Source organism: Colias croceus, chromosome 1, assembly GCF_905220415.1.
Source record: "Colias croceus chromosome 1, ilColCroc2.1".
NCBI lineage: Eukaryota > Metazoa > Arthropoda > Insecta > Lepidoptera > Pieridae > Colias > Colias croceus.
In genome coordinates, this window is record NC_059537.1 from 8,432,614 (window position 1) to 8,456,059 (window position 23,446).

Genomic DNA, 23,446 nt, shown 5'->3' on the forward strand with positions numbered 1-23,446 from the left:
GTGGCATTGTTTTCTCTCCGACATTTTCGCCTATTCCCTTAGTTTTAACGCAATGATGGATGGGTTAGGTGACAAGCATTCTCGCAGTTGTGCCATTACAGATACAAATACAAAATAAATAAAAAATCTTGTGTACGGTCATAATAAGGATTTTAATGTTAAATTAACTTTATCTTAGAATATACAGTTGCAAAAACAACAAAATATGAATACTGACAAAGTTAACCGTATGCTGCTAGCCAAAGCTCATAAATAAACAGAAAACTGGATGCCTCGTTGAAAAGTTGTGTAAAAAACTCACAAACGGAAAATTTATGGTCACGAATTCAGACGTGTTTTAATTGACCGAAACGCTACCCTGTGAAACAACCAAAATAATGTATTTTTTTAATTGTATTTCTCCGTGTAATTGTATTTCAAATAATTTATGGTAACAATGAGTCGATATTTCATGATACTTACGTGTAACAAATAACAAATCTAAGATATAAGCAGACTGGAAAATTAGAAATGTATATTACGACCCTATGCAAAACAATATATTTAGTATTGTATTGTATTGTTGTATTGTATTAGCCTGTTGTGTCCCAATGCTGAGCAAAGGCCTCCCCAAAGCGCTTCCATGAATCACGATCTTGTGCTATTGTAGACCAGTCTTTATTAAATTGGTCCAGTTCATCCCGCCATCTTTTCTTCGGCCTGCCGCGACGCCTTCTAGCTGTGTTTGGTCTCCACAAAGTCGTTATCTTGGCCCACAGTTCGTCCGGCATGCGACTAATATGCCCTGCCCAGCTCCATTTAAGCGAAGCAGCTTTTTGCGCTACATCGGCAATTTTAGTTTTGGAGCGTAGCTCGGTGTTTCGAACACGATCTGTTAATTTAACACCTAGTATGCTTCGCTCCATTGCCCTTTGACAGACCTTCAGTTTGTACTTTTGTTCATTTGTCAAGGACCAAGTTTGTGCACCATAAGTTAAAATTGGAAGAATACACATGTCCATAAGCTTCCTTTTGATGTTTAAAGGGAGATTACCTTTGAAGAAGTCTTTCATGGACCAAAAACTTCTCCAAGCATTTTCTGTTCGCCTTGAAATTTCGCGATCTTGTCTTGCCTGGAAGGAGATTACTTGTCCGAGGTATATGTATTCTTTGACATATTGAATATCTTCGCTATCGACTGTCATTTTGATGTTGGTAGAATTGGTCATAATTTTTGTCTTGGTCATATTCATTTTAAGTCCAACCTCAAGGCTAGCATTGCTTAGTTCTTGTAGCATTTCTTGTAGTTCGCGGGCCGAAGAAGCGAATAGGACGACGTCATCAGCAAAACGCAAGTTTGTTAATTTTGCTCCACCGACAACAATGCCCCGTTCAACCCAACCAGTCGTAAGTTTCCTAAATATATGTTCCAGAGTGCTATTGAATAATTTAGGAGATAATGGGTCACCCTGTTTAACTCCCTGTTTGATTTGAAATTTTGGACCAGTTTTCTGTAATTTTATTGACGCTGTACTTTTGTTATAAACATTTTTAAGTAGATTAATATATGTCGAATGTATTTTTTGACTTTCTAGTGCTTCAAATATTGATTTGTGTGAAATACTGTCGAACGCCTTGGAGTAATCTACAAAGGCCATGTATAGTGAGATATTGTATGGAATGTTTTTATTATTTATATATTTTCTTATATAATAATAACATAATCATGTTCGAATTTAAGAAATCATTTTTCACATTCATTTATTTTCATGGATATATCTATTTTGTGTTCTTTAACAAAGATAACATTGTCTGACGCTCCAAAGATTACACAACCCATTGCGTAATTACATTGAATTTGTAAAACACAATGCAGTAGTTATATGAATATATTACGAATAAATTTAAAAGTTTTGTATTTGTTTGTGAACAGCGGCAAACAAATTTGCATACATCGCGCACATGCGTGTACTTGAGAAGTGTTAAACCGAACTTGTTCGTATAATGAAGATGAGCGAAGATGTTTCGTAATCCGTCTTACCTCCGCAGAAACTTGGGAACCACAGGCAAGTGGCTGCGATTCGACTTCTTGCCTACTTACCCTCGTTTGCTTCCAATATTGGAAACTTGATCAGTTAATACAGCGATCGTATTTTCTTTTAAATATATAACATTTATATGTCACTTATATCATGACTTACATATTAATAGATTTTAAACTAGAAGAAATTACATAGGTTATTTTATACATAGTTAATGGATTTTTTTACAAGGTTACATTCTTGTAAACTGTGCGTTAAATACTACTAAAGTACGGTGGTTCGTTTCCCCTGCTAAATAGAATTGTGATTTATTACAGATCATCACAAAAAGAAACGAATAAAATATGAAATAAATTATACACCACATTAAGCTTTAACGGACGCCATCAATCCTTCCTTATTTTGCTTTTTAATTTCTTGAAAATATGTTATAAATATTAAGGTATGGTAGGGAATAGAGAATTTCCATCGAAAACAGAAATGTTTTTTATATCATCTGACCCATTTTATAAACATAATTATTTTAAATAGTTTGCTTGTGTTTCCTGTAAATGAAAGACTTTTTAAGTGTTCAATATATACGTATATATACAACACATAAATACAACTTATATTAAATAATAATATGTAATATATTTACTACAAAAAGCAAAAGGACATGGTTAATTTAGCTTACACACGTTTTTACAATCTGTTAGTTATTATTATATTATCTGTAATGTAGACTTAGAAGTTAGAACCTAAATGAAGTCATCAACAATGTTATAAACATGTTATAAACTTTTAAATCATAATCTTAAATGGCCTTAAACATGTAGTAAATTAAACTAGATATATATTTACAATAAAAAGTATTTTATAATAACAATTAATATAATTACATTATCCTTTATCACATTTATGGTTTATTTACCAAAAAACTAAATCATTTCTCAGTGAAGCCTCGTATTTGTGGAATATTTTCACTAAATAATCTAAATAAATAAAACATTGTTGACACAGTAAACTTATATCACAGAATTATGTATGGTATCAAACATATTTACATTTACACTAATATTTAACATCGATATAAATATTTTATTACATTTAGATAAATAATAAATATTATATATTCGAATATTATGGAGTAAATATAATAACATGCTCGATTTACTAACTATGTTGATTCTGTTTATAACACGTGATTAACTTTATAGATTTTTGGTATTTTTCAGATCTGCAAAGTATTTATTTGATGTTTTCTCTACTTTATTGGCGAAGTGGCAAATACACGGCAAATATTTGTTGCTGAAACAGAATGTGTCGACGTATGTCAAGACATTCCGATAAATCCTTCTTTTAAAGTTTGTCTTTTCTTAACAACAATAGATTACTTTTTAACAACGTAATATGATTATTGATTATATGTTTTTAATTTGTTTATTTATCTATGTTGTATATTCAAGTATAACTAATTTATACTTTGTTGTAAATTACTATAAGACTATGTTATTAACATTTTGTAATTGTAACGTTCACTGTTTTTGAAACAATTTGAACCCATAAAGTTGTATCTTGTTTATCTAGTTATGATTTCAAAAGAAAAACTTTTAATTGCTATATCGTCTTTATATTTAAAGCGTATAAAACGGAACACATCTTAGTATTTTCTATTAGGTACATAATATAAGAAATAATAATAATTTAATTTTAATATAAACTTACTTCAGAAATAATATAGTAACACAAAAATAAACAATAAGTGATCGGTTTCATGTTAACTGCTGCATGACAAGCATTGTTGACTGCTTCTAAATTAGCAATTACTTTTCGAACTTTATTACTGACATTTTGTTTTTCTAAATTGTTTGTTGAATAGAAGGTTTTATTCTTGGAGAAGGAGTTATGGGTTGTAATCTGTATTTTATCTGAAAATTCCGTGGCCGATTCGGGATCGTCTTCATCATCAGAGCTCTCCGCAGAACCGAATTGGTTATCAGGTCCTTCCATAGGTGACGAAAAGTCCTCGTTTCTGCTCGATGGGCTGGTATTTTTAATAAGTGGTCGTGTTATTCCTGCGAAATTTATTTTATTTATTTTCTTTGCAATATGACTAAACGGGCTAAGGTACTAAATACACAAAATAAAGGCAAGAAAAAGTTTAGCGTATCTATTAGCCTTATAACTTAGTAGTGATCTCTTCCGGGCAACCAGAGCAGAAAGTTAAATTTAAAATGAAAGCTCAATGAGGTTTAAATTTAATGATAATTATATTTTGAAGTCGTGTTGTTAATTAATACTCGTATGCGTTTGGTACAAATTTGTTGCAGATAGAAATTCGTGTTCACACGTCGTAGATGGGTGTTGAACATCCAATTAATTAGAAGTTAATTGATAACACGATGAAGCTTGATATTATAATAAACCTCCTCCCCCTCCATTATGGTCATATTTTGTTTTGTCACATTAGAATCAACTTGCGTCTTAATTTTCTACATAAGAGATTTTCAACATATTAACACAATTTTTCGAAATCGACCAATTAAATTTACGTTTTGTAATAAATGTGGTACAACAATGAATGAATTTGATTTTCAGGACTTATTATAATCTCTAGAACTAACCTCTTTCATAAATAATTGAATTGAAACCAATTTATAATTTCACACGTATAAACCTACATATTACACGTGGTTTTATAATCATAATTGTAAACAGATAAATTATGAAAATCAGCTTTGTTAATTGTTATGCATAATAACATTAATCGCGAATAAATAGTCAACTTAGGTTATCATGTGCCAATAATAGATTCTTACATTGATGGAATTGCTATAAGTGTAATAGATTACTATGTTAATTGATATGCAATATTCCGTCCACCAACTGCGTAGTAAGAGAGACTATTAACAATTCTATTTGTTCCGTCCTTTACTTGGTAAAGCAAAACACGTTAATGCCAGAATCGGATCTTAAGCATGCCTTATTTACACACGATTGCCTATTTAGGTCACTCGTTGTTGTGGAATTAGTGTTTGCTTGTATAGCTCAATTCGAATAGAAATAACAGAGCTATTGAGAATTTAGATTAGTTAAAGTTTTAGAAACTCATACCACATTTCTCGGAAAACTGTGAGTTCTATGAATTCTATGTTAAAAACTGTTTTGATAACTTTCAGACGCTATATAGAGAACGTTTTTATAGGTACCTACTAGTTATTGTAACTTCCTAAGAAATGAATTGAAACATGATATAAAAACTTAAAAAAATCTAAGAAACCGCATGAATAAATCACCTAGCGTAGCCAAACACTTTTTTATAATATAGTTGAATAAGAGCAAAGAGTGAATTGGCTTCATTTCGAGTCGATAATTTTGCTTTCATGTACTTCTAAGATTCATTTTGAAGCAATCAAATATTAAAATCACTGAAACAGTTTATTCAAAGAACAGAATTATTAATACTCCTCTTCGCAACCAATGTACTTCTAAAGTTGCGAGTTTACTTCTATTTCATTTTGCGTTCTTAAGAACAAAAAGCATCCATGATTTTGAGTTTATTCTCATATAAAATCTTATAGAAATTGTCTATAACAATTATTAAAATAACATTGCGTATTTAATACAAAAAGTATTGCAAAACGAAAATATGATTAGGGTTACGAAACAGATTCTAGGTCATAAAGAATGAGAAGCTATAATCTAGACTATACATAATTATGTAAACATGTGATGGCAACAATCAACAGTAAAACAACAATCAATACCAAAGACAATGACTCTACAAAACAAAATATGACCAAATAGCTTTAATATCAGTACTACTTTTAGTATACTCTAAATTTCAATACACTCCATAATCACATAATAGTCACAATACCATAGATACGTATGCTGCCATCGACTTCGCCAAGCGAGTTCTTGGCGATGCATCGATACCCGCCAATGTCTGCGTCTGTCAGCCGCCGAACCACCAGCGACATGCGACTCTCGAATGAACTGAGCATTGTGTTCACCACTTCGTACTTGCTTGATTGTATCACCATTTCATCTGTTTATTGAAGTAATATTGTTAATTGACACATACTTGTTCTATAGTGGGTAGAAAAGGTAAAAGAGAATGGAATTAGGATATTTCATTTAATGTTGCTGTGATATATTGTGTATAATAATTAAACCAAAAATATTCTTCGTTATGAAGAAAATACGTGTTAGTTAGGTACCTACTTCAACAACAGAATTTTTTTTTAAATATCTCCACATAATGGTGATGATCTTATGAAACAAAAACTGAACAATGTCTTTATTTAAATTGGTAACATTCATTCACAACTATCGTTACCGCTTTAATATTTCTAAGTATATTGTGAGTAATAAAGAAAAATCTAAATTAATATACAGCTATATAATTACGATTCTCAATCAATGCTTCTGTGATTATATCCACTTCAATCATATTATATCCACTCCCCAAAATTTCAAAATAATCAGTTTTAATGAAAACCGCCCAAATGAAAAGAAATGAATTTTAAAGAGTCGTAGCATAAATTTTATAATAAAGATACATGAATTATTCTCTCGTGCTTGGTGACCTGTCAAATTTAATAGCACATTAAAATATTTCATTATTTTATGTAATACATTATGGTTCGCTATTTTGGAAACTTTGTATTTCACGTAATAAAAGCTACAATAACTAGACGTTACCCACATTACATTGTGCCTGATTACAATCTATTTTGATGAAAATAATTATTTAATTGGCTGTCGATTAACCCCCGAAGAAACTTTTGAACCGGAAAACGTTTTAATCGAAAAATATTGAGCCGTAAATAAGTTGTATAAAGACTTCATAAGAAACATTATCTGCATTATTACCAATTCAATAGTCTGAATAGTCTGATAAACCGTACCTAAACAATGGTTCGTTAGTATTTAATATTGTTACAAGTCGAACTCCACAATCTACATGTAGGAAACATTTTCATGTAAACCCTAAACTGTAGCAATTTGCTAGTTTCGTCGAAACAATTCAGTACGTCTCAGAGCTGGGTAAGCTCTAGTGTCCGTTGTCCGCCAATGATAAAGCGGGGCTCCGGTTACAACGCATTGTACTCATTTCGAATCTTTATTGTGAATCTTTTGTATTTATGCCCCGCTCTAAAACGAAATACTTTTATATTTTATATAAGTTGTGACTTAAATAAAGTTAAATCCAAATATATTTTCAATATGATATCTTATATTTTCATTTGAAAATAAATTACTCTACCTTATTTTAAGTCTATTTGATGATATGTGGGAAAGTTTGTTTTAACCACGACTAATTGGGTACGTCAATTATTAAATTATCGCGACCACGTATAAAATATACTTCATTTAAAATAACAATTCCCTCTTAATATAAAGGCGTTCCAGACCTTTTCAAAAACGCCTTAAATTCATTGAACAATGTTCTACATCTGTAATGAAAGCATATTTGAAGTTAAAACTTATCTGACGCAGAACTTTAAAAGGAAACGATAAGAGCGGCAAATGTTTTGCCTAATCTTAATTTCGATCGAAACTTCAGTTTGTTTACTCTCCAATGTTCTCGGCTTCACGACGTGCGCAGCGATGACCTTCGGAGGAAATTACTTAACAAGCTCCCGCCACTCGTTTCATAATAACAAGAAATTTCATCTCAATTAATGTCTAAAATAACACTGTAACACTCTTAATTACGCTCGAGTGAGGGCTGCTTAATTAACACTTACATGTCAGAGGTCCTAACATAGATTGATGACAAACGAAAATGACAACCTTGTTCGGTTCGCCCCTTTACTGTTTGGGAGTGAAAGCGCTAGTCACTCCTCACTCCCGGGAAAACAAAGGCTTGATCGACGGCCAGCTACACGCTCATGATCACGGTATGATGAACAAGTTCCGGCGGTAATGCGTTTTAATAATTAGCATACGACGCTCCAGCTGATCATTAATATGTGATGGCGCATATTTAGGCTATGTTCTTTTTTATAATCTCACAAATTTAATTATTTTTGTTAATAAACCATAGGCTGAATGTTAATTTAGTACCATCAGTGAAACCTAAGATATATAACCTAAGCTCGAATTGAAAGGTTTATAGTTTAACTGTATCATAAAATGTATGGTAAACCTAATATAATATACCCCTCTATCATAAAATACTTTAAACATGATTACAAATTAAATTATTTAACAATGGGTTTTTGTTTAAAATGAACGTTTCATAACGTCGCGTTACAACATTTACAGTAGGTACATTATTCTACGATAAACGAAGAGAATACTGCAGTCTCCTAAGTGTTGTGCGGACCAGTTTCTAGTAGGTGTGAATAACAAGCCTTGAGGTGAGTATCGGCCATTCAAGTTGTTATGACTGTAACGAGCTCCCGAGTGTTTTGTAAACTGTGCCACGTAATGGAATAAAGGGAAATGATCATTTCGAATGTACTAGAATGTCATATTTCGTGTGATGTTATGTTGAATAAGTTGTATTTAATGGGATTGAAGAGAACGTTTAAATACTGCATTAAAATTAATTAGACTGTTTACGTATAATGCATTATGACTTATGCCAAATTTTCACAAGCTTACTATTGCAAATTTTTTATATCTATTTGTTATTTGTATTCAATGTTTAAAGGTAAATAGTAACTATATAAACCTAATAGTACTGAAAATAATACAGAAAAATTTTCGAATACTATTGCTTTAGAGAAATTCGTCACGATTGGCGAGAGATCAGGTGCGAGACTGATACTACTAAAGTACGTGCTTTATGAATCGCACTGTACCAATACCAACTTCCTCGTTTCGGGCACGGACTACACAGATTTTAGGAAGAAAATTTGCACTTTAAATTTATATCCAGGGTGAATGCATAGATCTCAAATTTTGCTTCGATTATCCGAAAACGTTTACAGATTAAAACTAATAAATAAGATTTCTACTCGATAGACACCACAAAGGTTCTTTTGAAAAATAACGTCTTCTCCTATATTAAAGTAGATCGTATTAAAACCGCAGCCTGATTCAACCCTTTCTGTCGCCACCGTCACACAAATTGTTAGCCGTTAAAATAATGCGTCACACTTGACCGGCTAACGAACCCCTTGAGGATCTAACACTCTACTAACCTTTTACATTAAAGTGCCGTCATTTTGTATTGTCACTGAAATACATTGCCTCACATTTTCTTTCAAGCCATATTTATTTTTTAAAATTGCGGCGCATCCGCTAGTTTCTTTCTTTTATACACATTTTTATCAGTATAAGCTGTAAACTTGCTACAATTGAAAATTAACCCGTAAATTTTACGCTACAACTGCTGAGCTGGGAACTTTCTGAAACCGCCGTCGGCTATGCGAAGAAATATGAAGTAAGCCGTAATCTGCAGTTTTTTCTATATAACGTTTTTTAGCATGATATTACTTCATTTATAACAAAAAATATGCTACTTAATAGATCTGAATATTATATTACATGCATACAAATTAAAAATTAATGAAACAATATTAGGTAAAAAAGTGTCAAAATATTCCACAATTTTTCAGCTCCAAGCAACGTGGACTTGTAACAAATACAATATCATCTGAAATATTACAATTTCGTGAATAAGTAATAGAATGATTTGGGGCTGGTTACGTGCACAGATTTTCTTGACACATACGTTGTTATGAGGCCAAAGTATGTATGTTTGAGAAAATGTATTATTTTATTACGTAACTTTAGTTGGTTTATTTTACGCTCGAATAGGTGCTAATGGATATTTCAGAGTGGATCTGCCGAAGTTTTATTATGATTCCGCAGTGGTAAACTTTTCTACTTCAAAATGTTATTGGAACACATTCTCGTTTTATGCACTCGAGATTACGAACCGAAGCTTCCGTGACTCGCTTGATTATTGAACTATCTGCAATTTATAGTTCTACATTTCATTGGAACATCATATGCTAATTTAATATGTGAACAATAATATATCCACTTATATTAATAGTATGCTTTTTGACTCTCTACAACGTATTGAATTTTAGTTCATATTGGATAGATAAATTAAAAAAAATGTACGTAATCTCAAACATTCTTAGGAAAAGTCTCATAAGTTTGGGAAAATATTGATACGGAAGTATACTTAGTCCATAAGCATTAAGCAGTCCTTTTCTTCCATACATGTAGTAAATTACTCATAAGCTCGTAATACACTAAACCATCTGCACTATATCCATTAACAAAAATCAATTCAGTTTGCACCTATTTTTTGAAAATGAGTAAGTTTGCATCTATCAACACTCGTTATCATTAAGTAGTTGCAGTTACACAACTGTGTCTTAAATGTGAAACGATAGAGTTGCGATAGTGAACGTGTTGCTCGGTCCAGTTGCTTGAGCGGAAACTTAGCGAATCAAAAGCCTGAATAGTTAGCGAAATGTTTGATCTGCCAGCGAAACTTGGCTTTAGCTTTCAGCACGTCATTTAAGTATTCATAGCTGGCTAATGTACTGACGGCAAGGCAATATTCTAGTTATCTCAGATTTCTAGCGAGTTAAAAATAACACATAAAATGTTTAATTGTGACCTCCAACGCAGTAAGTAACATAAAGAAGAATCTTTTGAGATAATAAAATGTAGGAGCGTATATAGCGCATTCTAGAGATATAAATTATAAAAGCATTGTTGGGTCCCTACAGAGAGGTCGTAAACGCCACGTCCACTGAAGTGGAACTAACGAGCATTGTCTTATTTTACCACAATAGGTCAATTTTCTTAAGACTTAAACCTCTTACCCGTAAATTAAATCTAATATCTCATTACTTGCAAGCTAAACTCCGCCCAAGTTCGACGCTTGCCAAAAAACTACACCAATTTCAAACAGACCGCGTAAATTGAAGAATCTTAAGAATTTTATTAATTTAATTAAGAAAGCTCTGGATTATATGTGATAATTAGCTACAATTACGTCTGGAATGATAATATTCCGAATATATTATTTTTTATTAAATGAAGGCAGGTACAATAATTTAATTAATTTATTAGAATAATAATTTTTCTCAATTAAATTATCTACGATTTTCGACTGAAATAAAACCAGTATACATCGATTTATCATATCCAAAAAACCGCTGTATACAAAATTACGTGCGAAACCTCAGAGCCGTTTGGGGGATACATTTTTCATTGTGTATTGATACGAATTTAATGATGTTTAACAATGCATCGATATTCATGCTATCACTGATATAATCTAATAGAATATAAGACACATAAGTAAATGGATACTGAATCTTAATTATCTTGACTAAAAGTTGCAATTACCTGGAGTCAGTGACAATAGAGGTCGTTGTCATGACAACCTAGTGATGCTCTCCCAAAGGCACAATAAGCTCACATTAATTAAAAGCTTCTAGATACGAGAAGGGCTTTCTTAAATTGTTTAGCATAATGTATTTGACAATTTCATTATTCATTTAAATTAACTTAGCCATGGGTCATAATTGTAATAATATTGAGATATAGAGAGATTATAAGAAAAAAATAATATAAATAGAAAGTTTGTAAATCTTTACATAAAGTCATAAGGTTTTGATATTAAGTTTTATAGCATTCAAATGCTTTATAAATCTTAAGTCAAAGTATAAGGTTTATTTTCCACTTACTTGTTTCTCTAACCCAATAGTTGATGGACTTCGGAGAAGACTCTACGTAGCATTCGAGTGTGACGTCAGTGCCGAGGGGCGCTCCTACCAGTTGGTTTGGCACTTGGATAACCGGGTGAACTAGAGGCAAATTAATATATTAGTTCTATGGTAGTCGTACTTGATGCGAGTTAAACGTAATAGGTTTACAGTTTCCAGCTTCGTAAGATCTCTTCGTAAATCATTCAGTTAACAATATTTAGATGGACAAATGAAAAACATGGTAATTTATCGTTGTAACAGACGGACGCGGCGTGTCTACTTCCGCTTTGAAAGGCCTATCTAGATACCTATTATATCGTGATGAAAATAAAAATTTAGCAAAAACATTTGGTACTTCAAAAATGTTAGCAGCTAAAAATGAAAGATTAACGTTGTTATTTCGCACTTTAGAAACCAGAGAAGCAAATAGTCTATTTTCTCCATTAATTTTTTGCCTCAGTAGCAAAGACGCAAACAGCCCAAGCAGTGAAAAATAATTATAATCAACTACTAGCTGACGTTAAATAAAACCATTAATAACATGAAACCTCTGAAAGTAGCGAGATAAACAACAATTATTAGTATAACGAATTTTCTACGGTCAATTAAGGTCAAAAATAAGTTGCACAAATAAGTTGCAATAAGTAGCACAGATGTTTGTTGTGAAAAACATGCTCCATGACAGTTTGATATTGAAAATACAATTGTTTTTCTGTATTAAAAATATTATTTTTCACACATTTGTAGATGTTGTAATAAATAAATAAACACTTTATAGAGCTGCACTTCAAAACATATTTAATTTATTTCGATTTGCCTCAACGTTTTATGTTTTAACTAAATCAAGTAAATAATATTATAAATAAGAGAAATTTAGTGCGGGACTTAATTCAACTTTTAAAACATTTATTTTATTGTACTTACAATGAACTTTCACGACAATTCTCTTGCTCACAGACGGAGGCACGCCATTGCTTGCGATGCAGAGATATGCCCCCATATCAGACCGTGAAATTTTATTGAGTGTGAGAACTTCATCTTCATACACAGGTACTAAAACAAAGTTATTGTAATAAAACATACATCCGTGGCGCTTGAAAGTTAAGACATTAGTAAATTTAATACATAAAGTGTACGTGCAATCTCAAGTCACCGTCATTATCAAAAATAGGAAAAACCACATAAAGTGAACTTGGAGCTGTAAGTTTATTGTATATATTATTTTTAATTATAGGTATAATATTTCTATGACCATTAGACCGTCAATAACCTACTAACGTAGTATTTAAAATTTCCTTACCTTTGCTTTTACTACCATTTGTGTGACGAATGACTACATCGGAACCATCTTCTCTTCTCCACATGACGCGAGGTGCAGGTTGTCCCCGGGCCCTGCAAGATAGCTTAGCTGTTCCACCTTCAGGTACCATTATGTCTCCAGACGTCTCCTCTGCTATAAAATCCGGTGGAACCACTACTTCCAAGTAACCCATCTAAAAGTAAAGGGTTTGTATTATGCATCAGCGCACTCGTTATTGTAATGGGAAAATTAATTATGTCTATGTAATTCTTATACTATTTTGAACTTACTATTTTAATTTAAGACAAGAGAGAAGCTTTTATTTAAGAGAAAGTAGCTGATCATATTAATAATAGCTCCGCGGGGTGATGTATCTCAATCAAAGGGTGAGTAAACAAGCCCATCAAGACAATGGCCATAAATTAGTACAGTCCATTTGGAATACTTTTTGAAACACATTGCATCAAGTGGCGTCATGCCGCGTCGACGTCGCCGTCGAAGCCTGCAGCTGCACTGTCGGCAGCGAGAATTTATGCCGTTATCAGACCCGGGTATAAATTACAACGCAGTGCAATAATTTAGGAGAACTATACACGAATCATTACCCGCTGCGACGGTCGCTTGCCGCTTGCTGTAGTTTAATTCACTTTATCCCCCTACGCTCACTGTAATCGCTACTTTATTTTCAATTATACGTTCAGTGGTGTTTGTATTGAATCCGGCGGTAATTATTATCAGTTTATTAACTGTCAACGTTATTCAATTACGTGCTCTATAAAATCAGTATAATGTATTTTTTACTCTGTTAGTAATTGAAAAATAATCTAGTTGGCTAAGCTCGAATGGACTATTCTAATTTCATCCAAGAAATTAAAATTAAATTTGTGATTTTTACACATTCAGATGAATGCCAAGTATTGTCCGGAAATTAAAAGTCGTTGGAAATGTTACAGCACTTACAAATTCATTTTGTGGGCGTGGATGATGAACGAAATAGCTCTAGTATTTGCCCCTGTTGACATGTCACATAATGGTTACTATATTCATTCAATCTTTCATGTGATTGCTGCTATTATAATGGGTATTCCACTGGTTTATTCGGAGATTTGTGTTTCGCAATACACAAATTGTAACGTCATTACAATGTGGGATTTCTTTCCTCTATTTCGAAGTGTCAGCTACGGCATGATATATTTGGATATTCTCAAGATGATATATATGATGGTCCTCACTACATGGTATTTAGAATACTCTTTTTATGGAGCCTTAGATCCACCGCCTTGGTTTTCATGTGAAGAATTTGGTGGAATGAAGTGCATGGTAAAACGAATAAATGTCTCTATATTTCAACATTGCCTGGAGGCTCAAAACTTATTCGATGATGACTGTGGCATGAAAACTGCGAGCAGTTGTTTTTTCGATCGAGAGATTGGTGATAACAATACGTTACGAAAAAACTGCATTCACGTTTGGAAATTGATAATTGCGAGTTGTACACTCGGCGTCGCCTACTTCATACTCTCGTTGAAAATAGATAAGTGTATGAAAATAGTGGTCAGATTTTTGACAATTTATATTTGTATTGTGATGTTCATTCTGTTTTGTGTCGCATTGTCCTCCAGCGGCACTTGGTACGCGACAAAAATAACTATGAACTGGAGTGAATTCAACTACAAACATTGTTTTTACACGTTCACGCGGGGTATTCTTTCTTGCGGAACAGGATGTGGAATTATTGGTTTTTTGTCTCGTGATGTTTCATTTCGCAGTCCGGCTACCATGACTTCGGTTACTATTTCTCTATTTTCCGTTTTTATAACACTCGTGCTTGGACTTATTATTTTCAGTGGTATCAAAACTATGTCATATTATCATGGCGAAGAAGAAAATGTGCTAGAGATGGGTGAAAGCCCTTTCTTTTCACCATTCGCTTCTGTGTCAGAAATTTTAAGTTATTTTAATAGTTTATCAATATGGGGATTTTTGTGGTTTTTGTCTATATTCTTTAGCCTTTTTGTCAATTTATGGATATTAATATTGTTTTTATACGAAATTTTGTACACTAATTTTGAATTCGTTCGCGATTATTATAATTGGAGCTTAGTTATGTTGATAGCATTCATGTGTATATTTTCAAGTCCATTTTATTGTTCCGATCTTACTGGTTCTCTTGCAGATGCTACTGAAATTATTCAGATCACGAGTAGTTTATTTTTTTCCGTTGCAATATATTGGATATACGGGTATAAAAAGCACAGCATTGATATTATTTTCATGATAGGGGTTAAAGCTAGCTGCTTTTGGAAATTTCTGTGGCTAGTTAATCCAATATTGCTTCTATTGATGCTCTACATAAAAATAAGGAAATTTTTAAGAAAAGCCTATACGAATACTTATGTTATTGAAAGTATACATATGCGTACTGATTTTCTGGTGACTTATATATTGATCAGTATTTATGTTGTTATCGTATTGGTTGGTATGTGCGTCGAAATAAAAAAGTATCATAATAATTCTAATGTACTAGGAATATTCTTCCCAACGGAACATTGGGGTCCACAAGATAGAGTACTATTTAGGAGTAGAAAAATGTTTGTTCCTGAAATAATGACTAGAGAATTTCTGTATCGTCAAGTAAGAATTAGAGGGTATGGCAGGAGCAAGAAAGTTGTTGAAGATCAAAGCGATAAAACATCTGAAGAACCATTTATTGAAAAAATGGAATGGAGTGCACTAACTTCTAATTGATCGTTTATCTCAAGCAAATAAATCATTAGTTAAACAACAGTCAAGTATAAATTTTATTTAATGATAAAATTTTTACCCCTTTATCCAACGTAGGCACTAGGCATGTTAAATGTTAATCACTCGCTCAAACGCCAATCGATTACATATTTGTATTGTAAATTTACCTGGCTTTTCATGGGGTCGGTATTGATCTGGCACATGTATTGACCGCGGTCGTCCTCCTGGACGTTTCTAATGTGCAAATTCCATACGGTTTGTCCGTTGTGGGACACTCCTACTCTATGGTTGTTGGTGATCACGTGGACATGAATCGCTTGTATTGCCTTTGTGTCCGCTTTTACCCAACCTACCTGTGGAATTAAATCGTGTAATGATCTTGTTTTTTTATGATTCAATTGATTATGATATCAATAAAGTTGACGGTAAAACCATTATATTATTCTGTAATAATTGGTTAATGAAGATATAGAATATAAATATATCAAAGAAATTTAAAAACTAGAAATTTTAGAGTGATAAAGCTTAAAACTTTAATCATCTCAGTCTATAATTAGTAATTTTATCGAAGTAATTTGAAACCGTATTTATAAATTTTAATATAAATAAATTATACTAACTCAAAACAATATACACACTATTTCTCTTACCTATGATTATTTTTTTACAACAATAATTAATAATTTATCTAAATTTAACTTACTCTATATCCACCTAAGTTTTGCACAAGACATCGAAAAGTAGCATCTCTTCCTATTGGTACTGTTAAATTGCCAATGGGTTCTGCAAATTCAGGCTGAAATGCCTCCCCTTAAAGATACAAACAATTTTTTACATAAGTAAGACATACTTACAGTAGCTAAATATAATATTTATCATTTGAAGAAGAACATGATAATTTGTTATTTAACATTATAGTAGTATCACACTAGTCTACCAAAGGAATCCAAAAAATAATAAAATAAAAGATAAACATTTTTGTTCTTAGTTTTTGTTTATTCAAAATATGTTATATACAATTTATTTCCATCCCAATTTTATCAAACACATACGTAAAAGCGCTACTAATATTTTCTCATGTCTACATTAGAATGGATATTTGGTTTATTTATAATATTCGGAAATTATGTGAATATAATTTTGATCTATTTATAATATTAGTTACTTATTACGTTACCTGCTAATTTGGAATCGAGACTCAGCATTAATATACCAATCAAGTAAATCGAAGATTGAATGCTATTCATGTTGTAACGCCTCTAAAAGGCTGACTCCTCCATATATTACTGAAAACAAGTCCTATAATTAATAAAATAATATACACAAAACTAAATCTACATTTATGATTAACAGATTAGGATATAGATAATGCATATAGTTTTTCTAAATCTTCCTAGTAATAATTATTTGAGCGCTCTTTTATACTTAACTAGCTTTCCTCCCGCGGCATCGCCCGCGCAGTCAAAGAAAAACCTGCATAGTTCCCGTTCCCGTGGGATTTCCGGGATAAAATCTATCCTATGTCCTTTCTCGGGTATCAAAATATCTCTATACCAAATTTCATGCAAATTGGTTTAGTAGTTAAAGCGTGATTGAGTAACAGACAGACAGACAGACAGAGTTACTTTCGCATTTATAATATTAGTATGGATTTTCCGACTCTTTTTTCTTTATTGCCGGCACCGTTACAGTATGTTTTACCACGTATAAAAATGGACAAGCTATTCATCATACCAAACAGGTGTCATTATAAACACATAAATACACATTGATGCTAATATTTGCCCAAAGAGCAATCACGATACGTTTACATGTAGAAATGTTCGCAGAAAAGCGATTCGTGGGCGCGATTTGCGATTTCATCAGTCAATAATGATTCAATATACCCAGAAAGCATGTATATTGAGTAGGTACGTATTTGGTCATAACTGAGCTCCATTGAATATGCGCTAAAGGAGGATGCGATCGCGCACCGGTAACTACTTTTCCGAAACGGTGCGATAATGCTTGGGAAAAATTCGCGCCACAACCCTATCGATATGACGTTTGGTGAACATATTGGAATTGGTAACGGCGAGACCTCGGCACACGGCTCTATTGAAAAAGCCGGTGAATGTGTAATAACTCGGAGATAGGTACTAACATGCAAAATGTCTTGGTATACGTACTAGGTGTAGGTACTACTACATGATTGCATTGATATTATCGGCTCTATGCAATCATTTACTTAGCTAGTGAAAAGTTACTTTTCTGCACTTTTTTCAGGTGACGAGAGAAATAAAATTGCAATTATGGAAATAATTAAGATACAACAACTTGTATCAAAATGAAAAACAAAACTTTGACGTTGCGTTTGAAATTAAATAATTTACTTGAATTAAACAACTTGTTTTTAATTAAACATTGCTTTGTATTCTTTATAAATTTATGACTTGTTTTGAAATGAAAAACAAAGCATTAATGTTGCATTTGAAATAAAATAATTTCCATAATTTTATATCTTAATCTTATTCTTTTAATTTAATTTACATAAGACTTTAATTATTTTGTAAAACCGATTGTTTAGCGTAGGTATACTTGTAATCACCTACCCATTTCCTTTTCTGTTCAATTATAGCAACGTCTACTTTCCCCTCAGTTATTAAAAAGGTTGAAAAAACGTTTTAACAGTGTAACAGTCTGCATAATATTGCGATAAGCTGTAAGAATGTATATATTCATAAAGAAAGTTAATAATTACGATACTCGATTCAATTACATAATATAATGGTCAGTATATTTTAAATGTTTTTTTTTTTATATTTTTGGTATTCTCAATTCTGTTTATTACAATAATTATAATTTGTATTATTCCTTCGTACAGAATCAGAATTGAAAATTAAAAACTTTCTCTTTATTCTTCAACTTATTTTCATCTGTTTTTTTCTTATTTATATTGCACTAGCTTCCGCCCACGACTTTGTACGTGCATCCCCGTTTTTCCCCGTTCCCGCAAGAATTTCGGGAAATCCTTTCTTAGGGGACGCCTACGTTATGACATCTACCTGCATGCCAAATTTCAGCCCGATACGTCCAGTGGTTTGGGCTGTGCGTTGATAGATCACTATATCAGTCACCTTTGAGTTTTATATATATAGATTACATATCGAGAGCTTTTCAACAATTCAGTAATCACAAAAGCTGTTCACAATGACGTTGATCATTCTTAGGCAATTAAATTTCAATTATAATTAATGTTGATTTACTCGCACATGTGGCGCGTGAATATAACTAGCTGCAAGTGCATAATTATTCATAGATTACCTATACATATTTTATAACGTCACACCACGTATAATTGCTCTAATATAAGCATTTAAATATGCATTTACAATTTACAAAATTATAATATTATGAGTTTCCTGCACAAATTACATATACATATTATAACTGGTACAAAACGAAGTGCCTATAGGTAAATAAATTTAAAGTTATGTTAAAGTCATTATTCAAATTCTGCCTACTGAAAAATACCGTCTATTTCGTAGGCATAAATTATTTATATTATGTGTTTTTCCTTGTTTCTTCAGGTCATCATAAAAAAGAAAAAACAACGTTTTATTCTAATAGTCATAGAGAGGACACAATAAAAAATTACATCAAACACGTTTTAGTCTTACTTTTTATCATTATTAACACGTTTTATTTTGTAAATGATCTAGATTTGATTGGTATTTCCCTTCCGCTTAACACTATCCTTTGAGCGCGTTTACTAATTGTAAAATGTAAGAGAACAATACTCTAAAGTCGGATGCGCTAATTGTTAAGACACTTCTCAGCTTGAAGTAAAGCTACCGGCACCGCTTCATATAATTAGCACTGAACCCGCTAAATTCCCTTTAACCGGAAACAAATATTTGACTTTCATTTTGTTTACTTACTTATTTTTAATTAATTTGTGTATGGAACAACATTGAGTTGCTTCTTCGATGAAGGAAATATATAGTTAACGTAGTAGATAATTATGCGATTCAATACAATTTAATAATTAAATATTAATATAATTAATAAAATTTATAAGTAAGATATAAATATAAAGGAAAAAGAAAACTTTCTCACAGTTTTTAATTCTCTTTAATTAATTAGTTGTTAATTAATTATTACTTATTAATTGCGTCAGAGTCATGACGTCATCAGTGGCAGTGGTTTCTTCTACAATTAAAATAGTGTTGAAATTAGCCTATAAAAATACATGATGAAACATGTAACAAAATAAAAAAATATACCCTCATCTAATTAACATATGAGGGTATATTTTATCTAATTCATGATCATAGAACAATTATACCATATAGGTAATACTAATTATTATGTTATTATAAACTATATAATTTTGATAATGTTGGCTCTACACACGAACAATAAAAGATATTCGGTTCAAAGCTTTGCTAAAACTCCCTTCTAAGAAAATATTCTTCAATAGTAGAGCTATTTAAAGTAGAGACAAACTTTTCAAATACCCGTTCAATCTATTGTAAATACGTAGTTATTTAGAAATACATTCAGATAAAAACACCATATATAAATACATAATATATAAAATAAAATAGATTAATTGTATATTATAAAAATTATATTATAACGATCACTTACAAGTTAATATTCAAGCCCATAAAAATATAATAAAATATTAATATAAAGGAACAATATGCTTACATTTCAAATAAAATGTTTTAAACTCTACTAAAAGATGTATTGTACTAAGGTAACACAATTTTCATTAAACAAAAAGCTATAAAAAATAAAATAATGTAAAAAAAAACAAAACAATGCTAACAAATGTAATGGCGCAAAAAGTGAATGCATGAAAAAAAACTTATTTAACTCATAAAGCTTTCCAGACTTAAACAATGAGCACGTATATCCAACTCACCCGTATATAACAGGAACTAGCTGAAAAAGTAGCTTGGAACTTCATATAGTTAAAGTTAAGGGATGTTTATGTCATAAGCATCGTAAAACACTCGAGTATTCGCGTATTAAGTTTCACGTGATAAGTTTGGGCGGTCCCCAAGGAGCGTGCTATCGGCTATGAGGTCGTACCACACACTGCAGCCGCTGGCTGGTCCATTCACCGCGTACCCTATCTTTATTCCGCATCTGAGTTTTTGATACGCTGATAAGGATGTGATTATTTTTAAATTAAATTATTTAAGAGCGATCACGTATATACTGGAGAAATGTATGGAAGGAGTATTAGGGAAATCTTATTACGAAACGCTTTATAAATTTCATTCAATATATTATTTTTGGAACGGTTATTACTAAGGGAGAAATTTAATATACATAATGTAAACAGATAATTACTTTTAATTTTGCTTATCGGCCAATAATAAACATTGCTCCGATTTTTAATTTACTAATGGATGTAATATTGACGCTAGTCATTTCACTTAATTAATTTTCCATCTAGCTAGTTTAGAAGCGCAAATTCATAAAGTAACCATACCTAATATATATTATTTTATCCATTAGAGGTAATAACGGTAAATGGAGATAGAATAATTAGTCTCTTCGCAGCTAATTTGGCAAGTTATTAATTGAGAGGCGTTTAAAAGGACCGTCATCTGGTTGATTATGAGTTGGAATTTGAGGTTCAAATGAATGCATGCTAAATTTTATAGGTAGATTGTATTCATAAAAATAATATGTTTCTTTAGATTATGATCAATATAATGGAATTTTGCTATAGACCGTAATACAAAAGTGAAGTCCTATGTCCCCTAGTGGGGTAAGGGGGAGATGCATTATACATGCATTATACATCTGTTTCACTGATCGATTTTCTTTAGGGACAAGTAAGTGATCAGCCTTCTGTGTCCTACCAGACCGAGACATTTTTTTTTTCTTCGTCTCCACCGGGAATCGAACCCAGGACCCCTCGGTGCTACGCTCACGCGTCAACCACTGCACCAAGGAGGCGGTCGGAGACCGTAATACAAAGCTTATATTAATTTTTAACGATATCAGTATTTTGTATATTTGTGTTTAGTAAATATGGTATGGTTATTTAATTATCAATATTAACCCTAGATACAGAACCGTACTGCGAGATACATACAACCTTGACATTACAAGATTACCTTGCGCTTAGAAAGCGCAAGATTTTCAAATGCCTCTATTTTAGAAAATAACTTAGGTTCTACAATCTACATCTTTTTAAAGGTTTACTATGAATGTTGGAATAAAAATACATTTACAGTATAGTCTGTTTATTATTTTTTATTATAACTAAATAAGTTGACTTCTATATAGAAATGAAGCAACAAAAATTAAAAGTTTCTGATCATAGAGATTTTCTTACTATCTAGACATTTATAAGATAACTAATTTGATAAAAATAAACATTATTATACTAAATAGGCTTAAAACAAACTTTATTTTTGTGTTCGACCGTTTCTTCAGTGCATCAACTCATCATGGCTCAATAGTCAGTAGTATTGTACTTACAGCAAAGAAACAGATATCCTTTGGTAGAGTAGACCAACGACTGAGAGAAGCACTAGTTGATAAACGCTCGGCATAAAAAATGTATCCGCGCTCGCGGCCGACTTTGCGGCGTAGGTTATCGGTTAAATAAGAATATATAATATGTGTCTATAACAATGTAACAATTCATGTTATTAATTAAACTTAGTAAATAATTCAAATTCCTTCGTCCTTCTTAAGAGAATGAATAAAGCATGATGTAAATAAAACACATCAAGATGTAACAACTAGATATATTAAATAACTGTAAATATAACAATCACTTTTTAACTGGCTTTGGATTATTATATCCTTCGTGGAAATTCTTCATATAATTCCAAGGCGATTCCAATTCATATGATCGCATCTCTTGCGCAAATTCTACCGGTTCATACACAAGCTTTTTCAATTCATCATCGTATCGTACTTCTATATAGCCCGTGAGAGGAAAGTCTTTTCTCAGTGGATGTCCTTGAAAACCATAATCTGTCAAAATTCTTCGTAAGTCTGGATGATTACGGAAAATTATACCAAACATATCGTAAATTTCCCTTTCGAACCAGTTGACGCCATGCCAAAGGTCATACGCAGACTCTACAGGGGTGAGTTCATCAGTGTAAGACTTCACCCTGACTCGTTCTCCAAACCGTAAGCTCAAAATGCAATAAATGACCTCGAATCTGAATTCGCGACTGGGCACGTCCATGGCTGTAGCAGCGGAGCATGTTCCAAAGCATGCATGTTGATGAAGTCTTAAAAACGATAGTACTGGATGGAAACCTTCTGGAGCGCACAGAATCTCTAATTCATCTGTGTGTTGCATTTGGATTTTCTGGACAAATTTTGGCATACAGGCCGCAACATATAAACCAAATTCGTACAACCTTTGGCGACGCTCATTGTTATGTTTCTTGAACGTGCGACTCTCGTACTCAATAGGTTCTAAACAAAATGGATTACCTATTTGAACGTCACCTTGGTCACTTTCCTTACATAATCTGGTAGAAGAGCGAAATCCCCGTTTAAATAACGCTGAGTACAACCGGGGAATTAGTGAAATTCTATTTATGCTCAACATGATTTTCGTACAAAGTAACGCGTGACGTTAGTTTGTGATGTTTCTTTATGTCATACATTACAATCCTTTAGTTTTAAAATTTAGCATGTCTTATTAAACCTTATTGTAAAATTCA

At 32.1% G+C, this 23,446-nt stretch overlaps 3 protein-coding genes across 3 annotated transcripts; 1 reads left to right on the plus strand and 2 right to left on the minus strand.

Moving 5' to 3' along the window:
• Positions 1-2,760: 2,760 nt before the first annotated feature.
• LOC123694737 (lachesin-like) lies at positions 2,761-20,820 on the minus strand. Its single transcript, XM_045640265.1, has 9 exons — positions 20,659-20,820; positions 16,924-17,032; positions 16,450-16,556; positions 15,914-16,099; positions 13,002-13,194; positions 12,626-12,754; positions 11,681-11,800; positions 5,884-6,054; positions 2,761-4,078 (listed from the first exon to the last, which is right to left on the minus strand). The coding sequence occupies exons 2-9, from the start codon at positions 16,991-16,993 to the stop codon at positions 3,714-3,716; spliced, it is 1,341 nt and encodes a 446-aa protein (XP_045496221.1). The 5' UTR covers positions 16,994-17,032; positions 20,659-20,820; the 3' UTR covers positions 2,761-3,713.
• Positions 13,872-15,776, plus strand: LOC123694738. Its single transcript, XM_045640281.1, has 2 exons — positions 13,872-14,184; positions 15,475-15,776. The coding sequence occupies exons 1-2, from the start codon at positions 13,905-13,907 to the stop codon at positions 15,747-15,749; spliced, it is 555 nt and encodes a 184-aa protein (XP_045496237.1). The 5' UTR covers positions 13,872-13,904; the 3' UTR covers positions 15,750-15,776.
• A 1,713-nt stretch (positions 20,821-22,533) lies between the features above and the next one.
• On the minus strand, positions 22,534-23,331 carry LOC123691659 (NADH dehydrogenase [ubiquinone] iron-sulfur protein 3, mitochondrial-like). Its single transcript, XM_045636205.1, has one exon. The coding sequence runs from the start codon at positions 23,329-23,331 to the stop codon at positions 22,534-22,536; it is 798 nt and encodes a 265-aa protein (XP_045492161.1).
• Between the last annotated feature and the right edge of the window lie 115 nt (positions 23,332-23,446).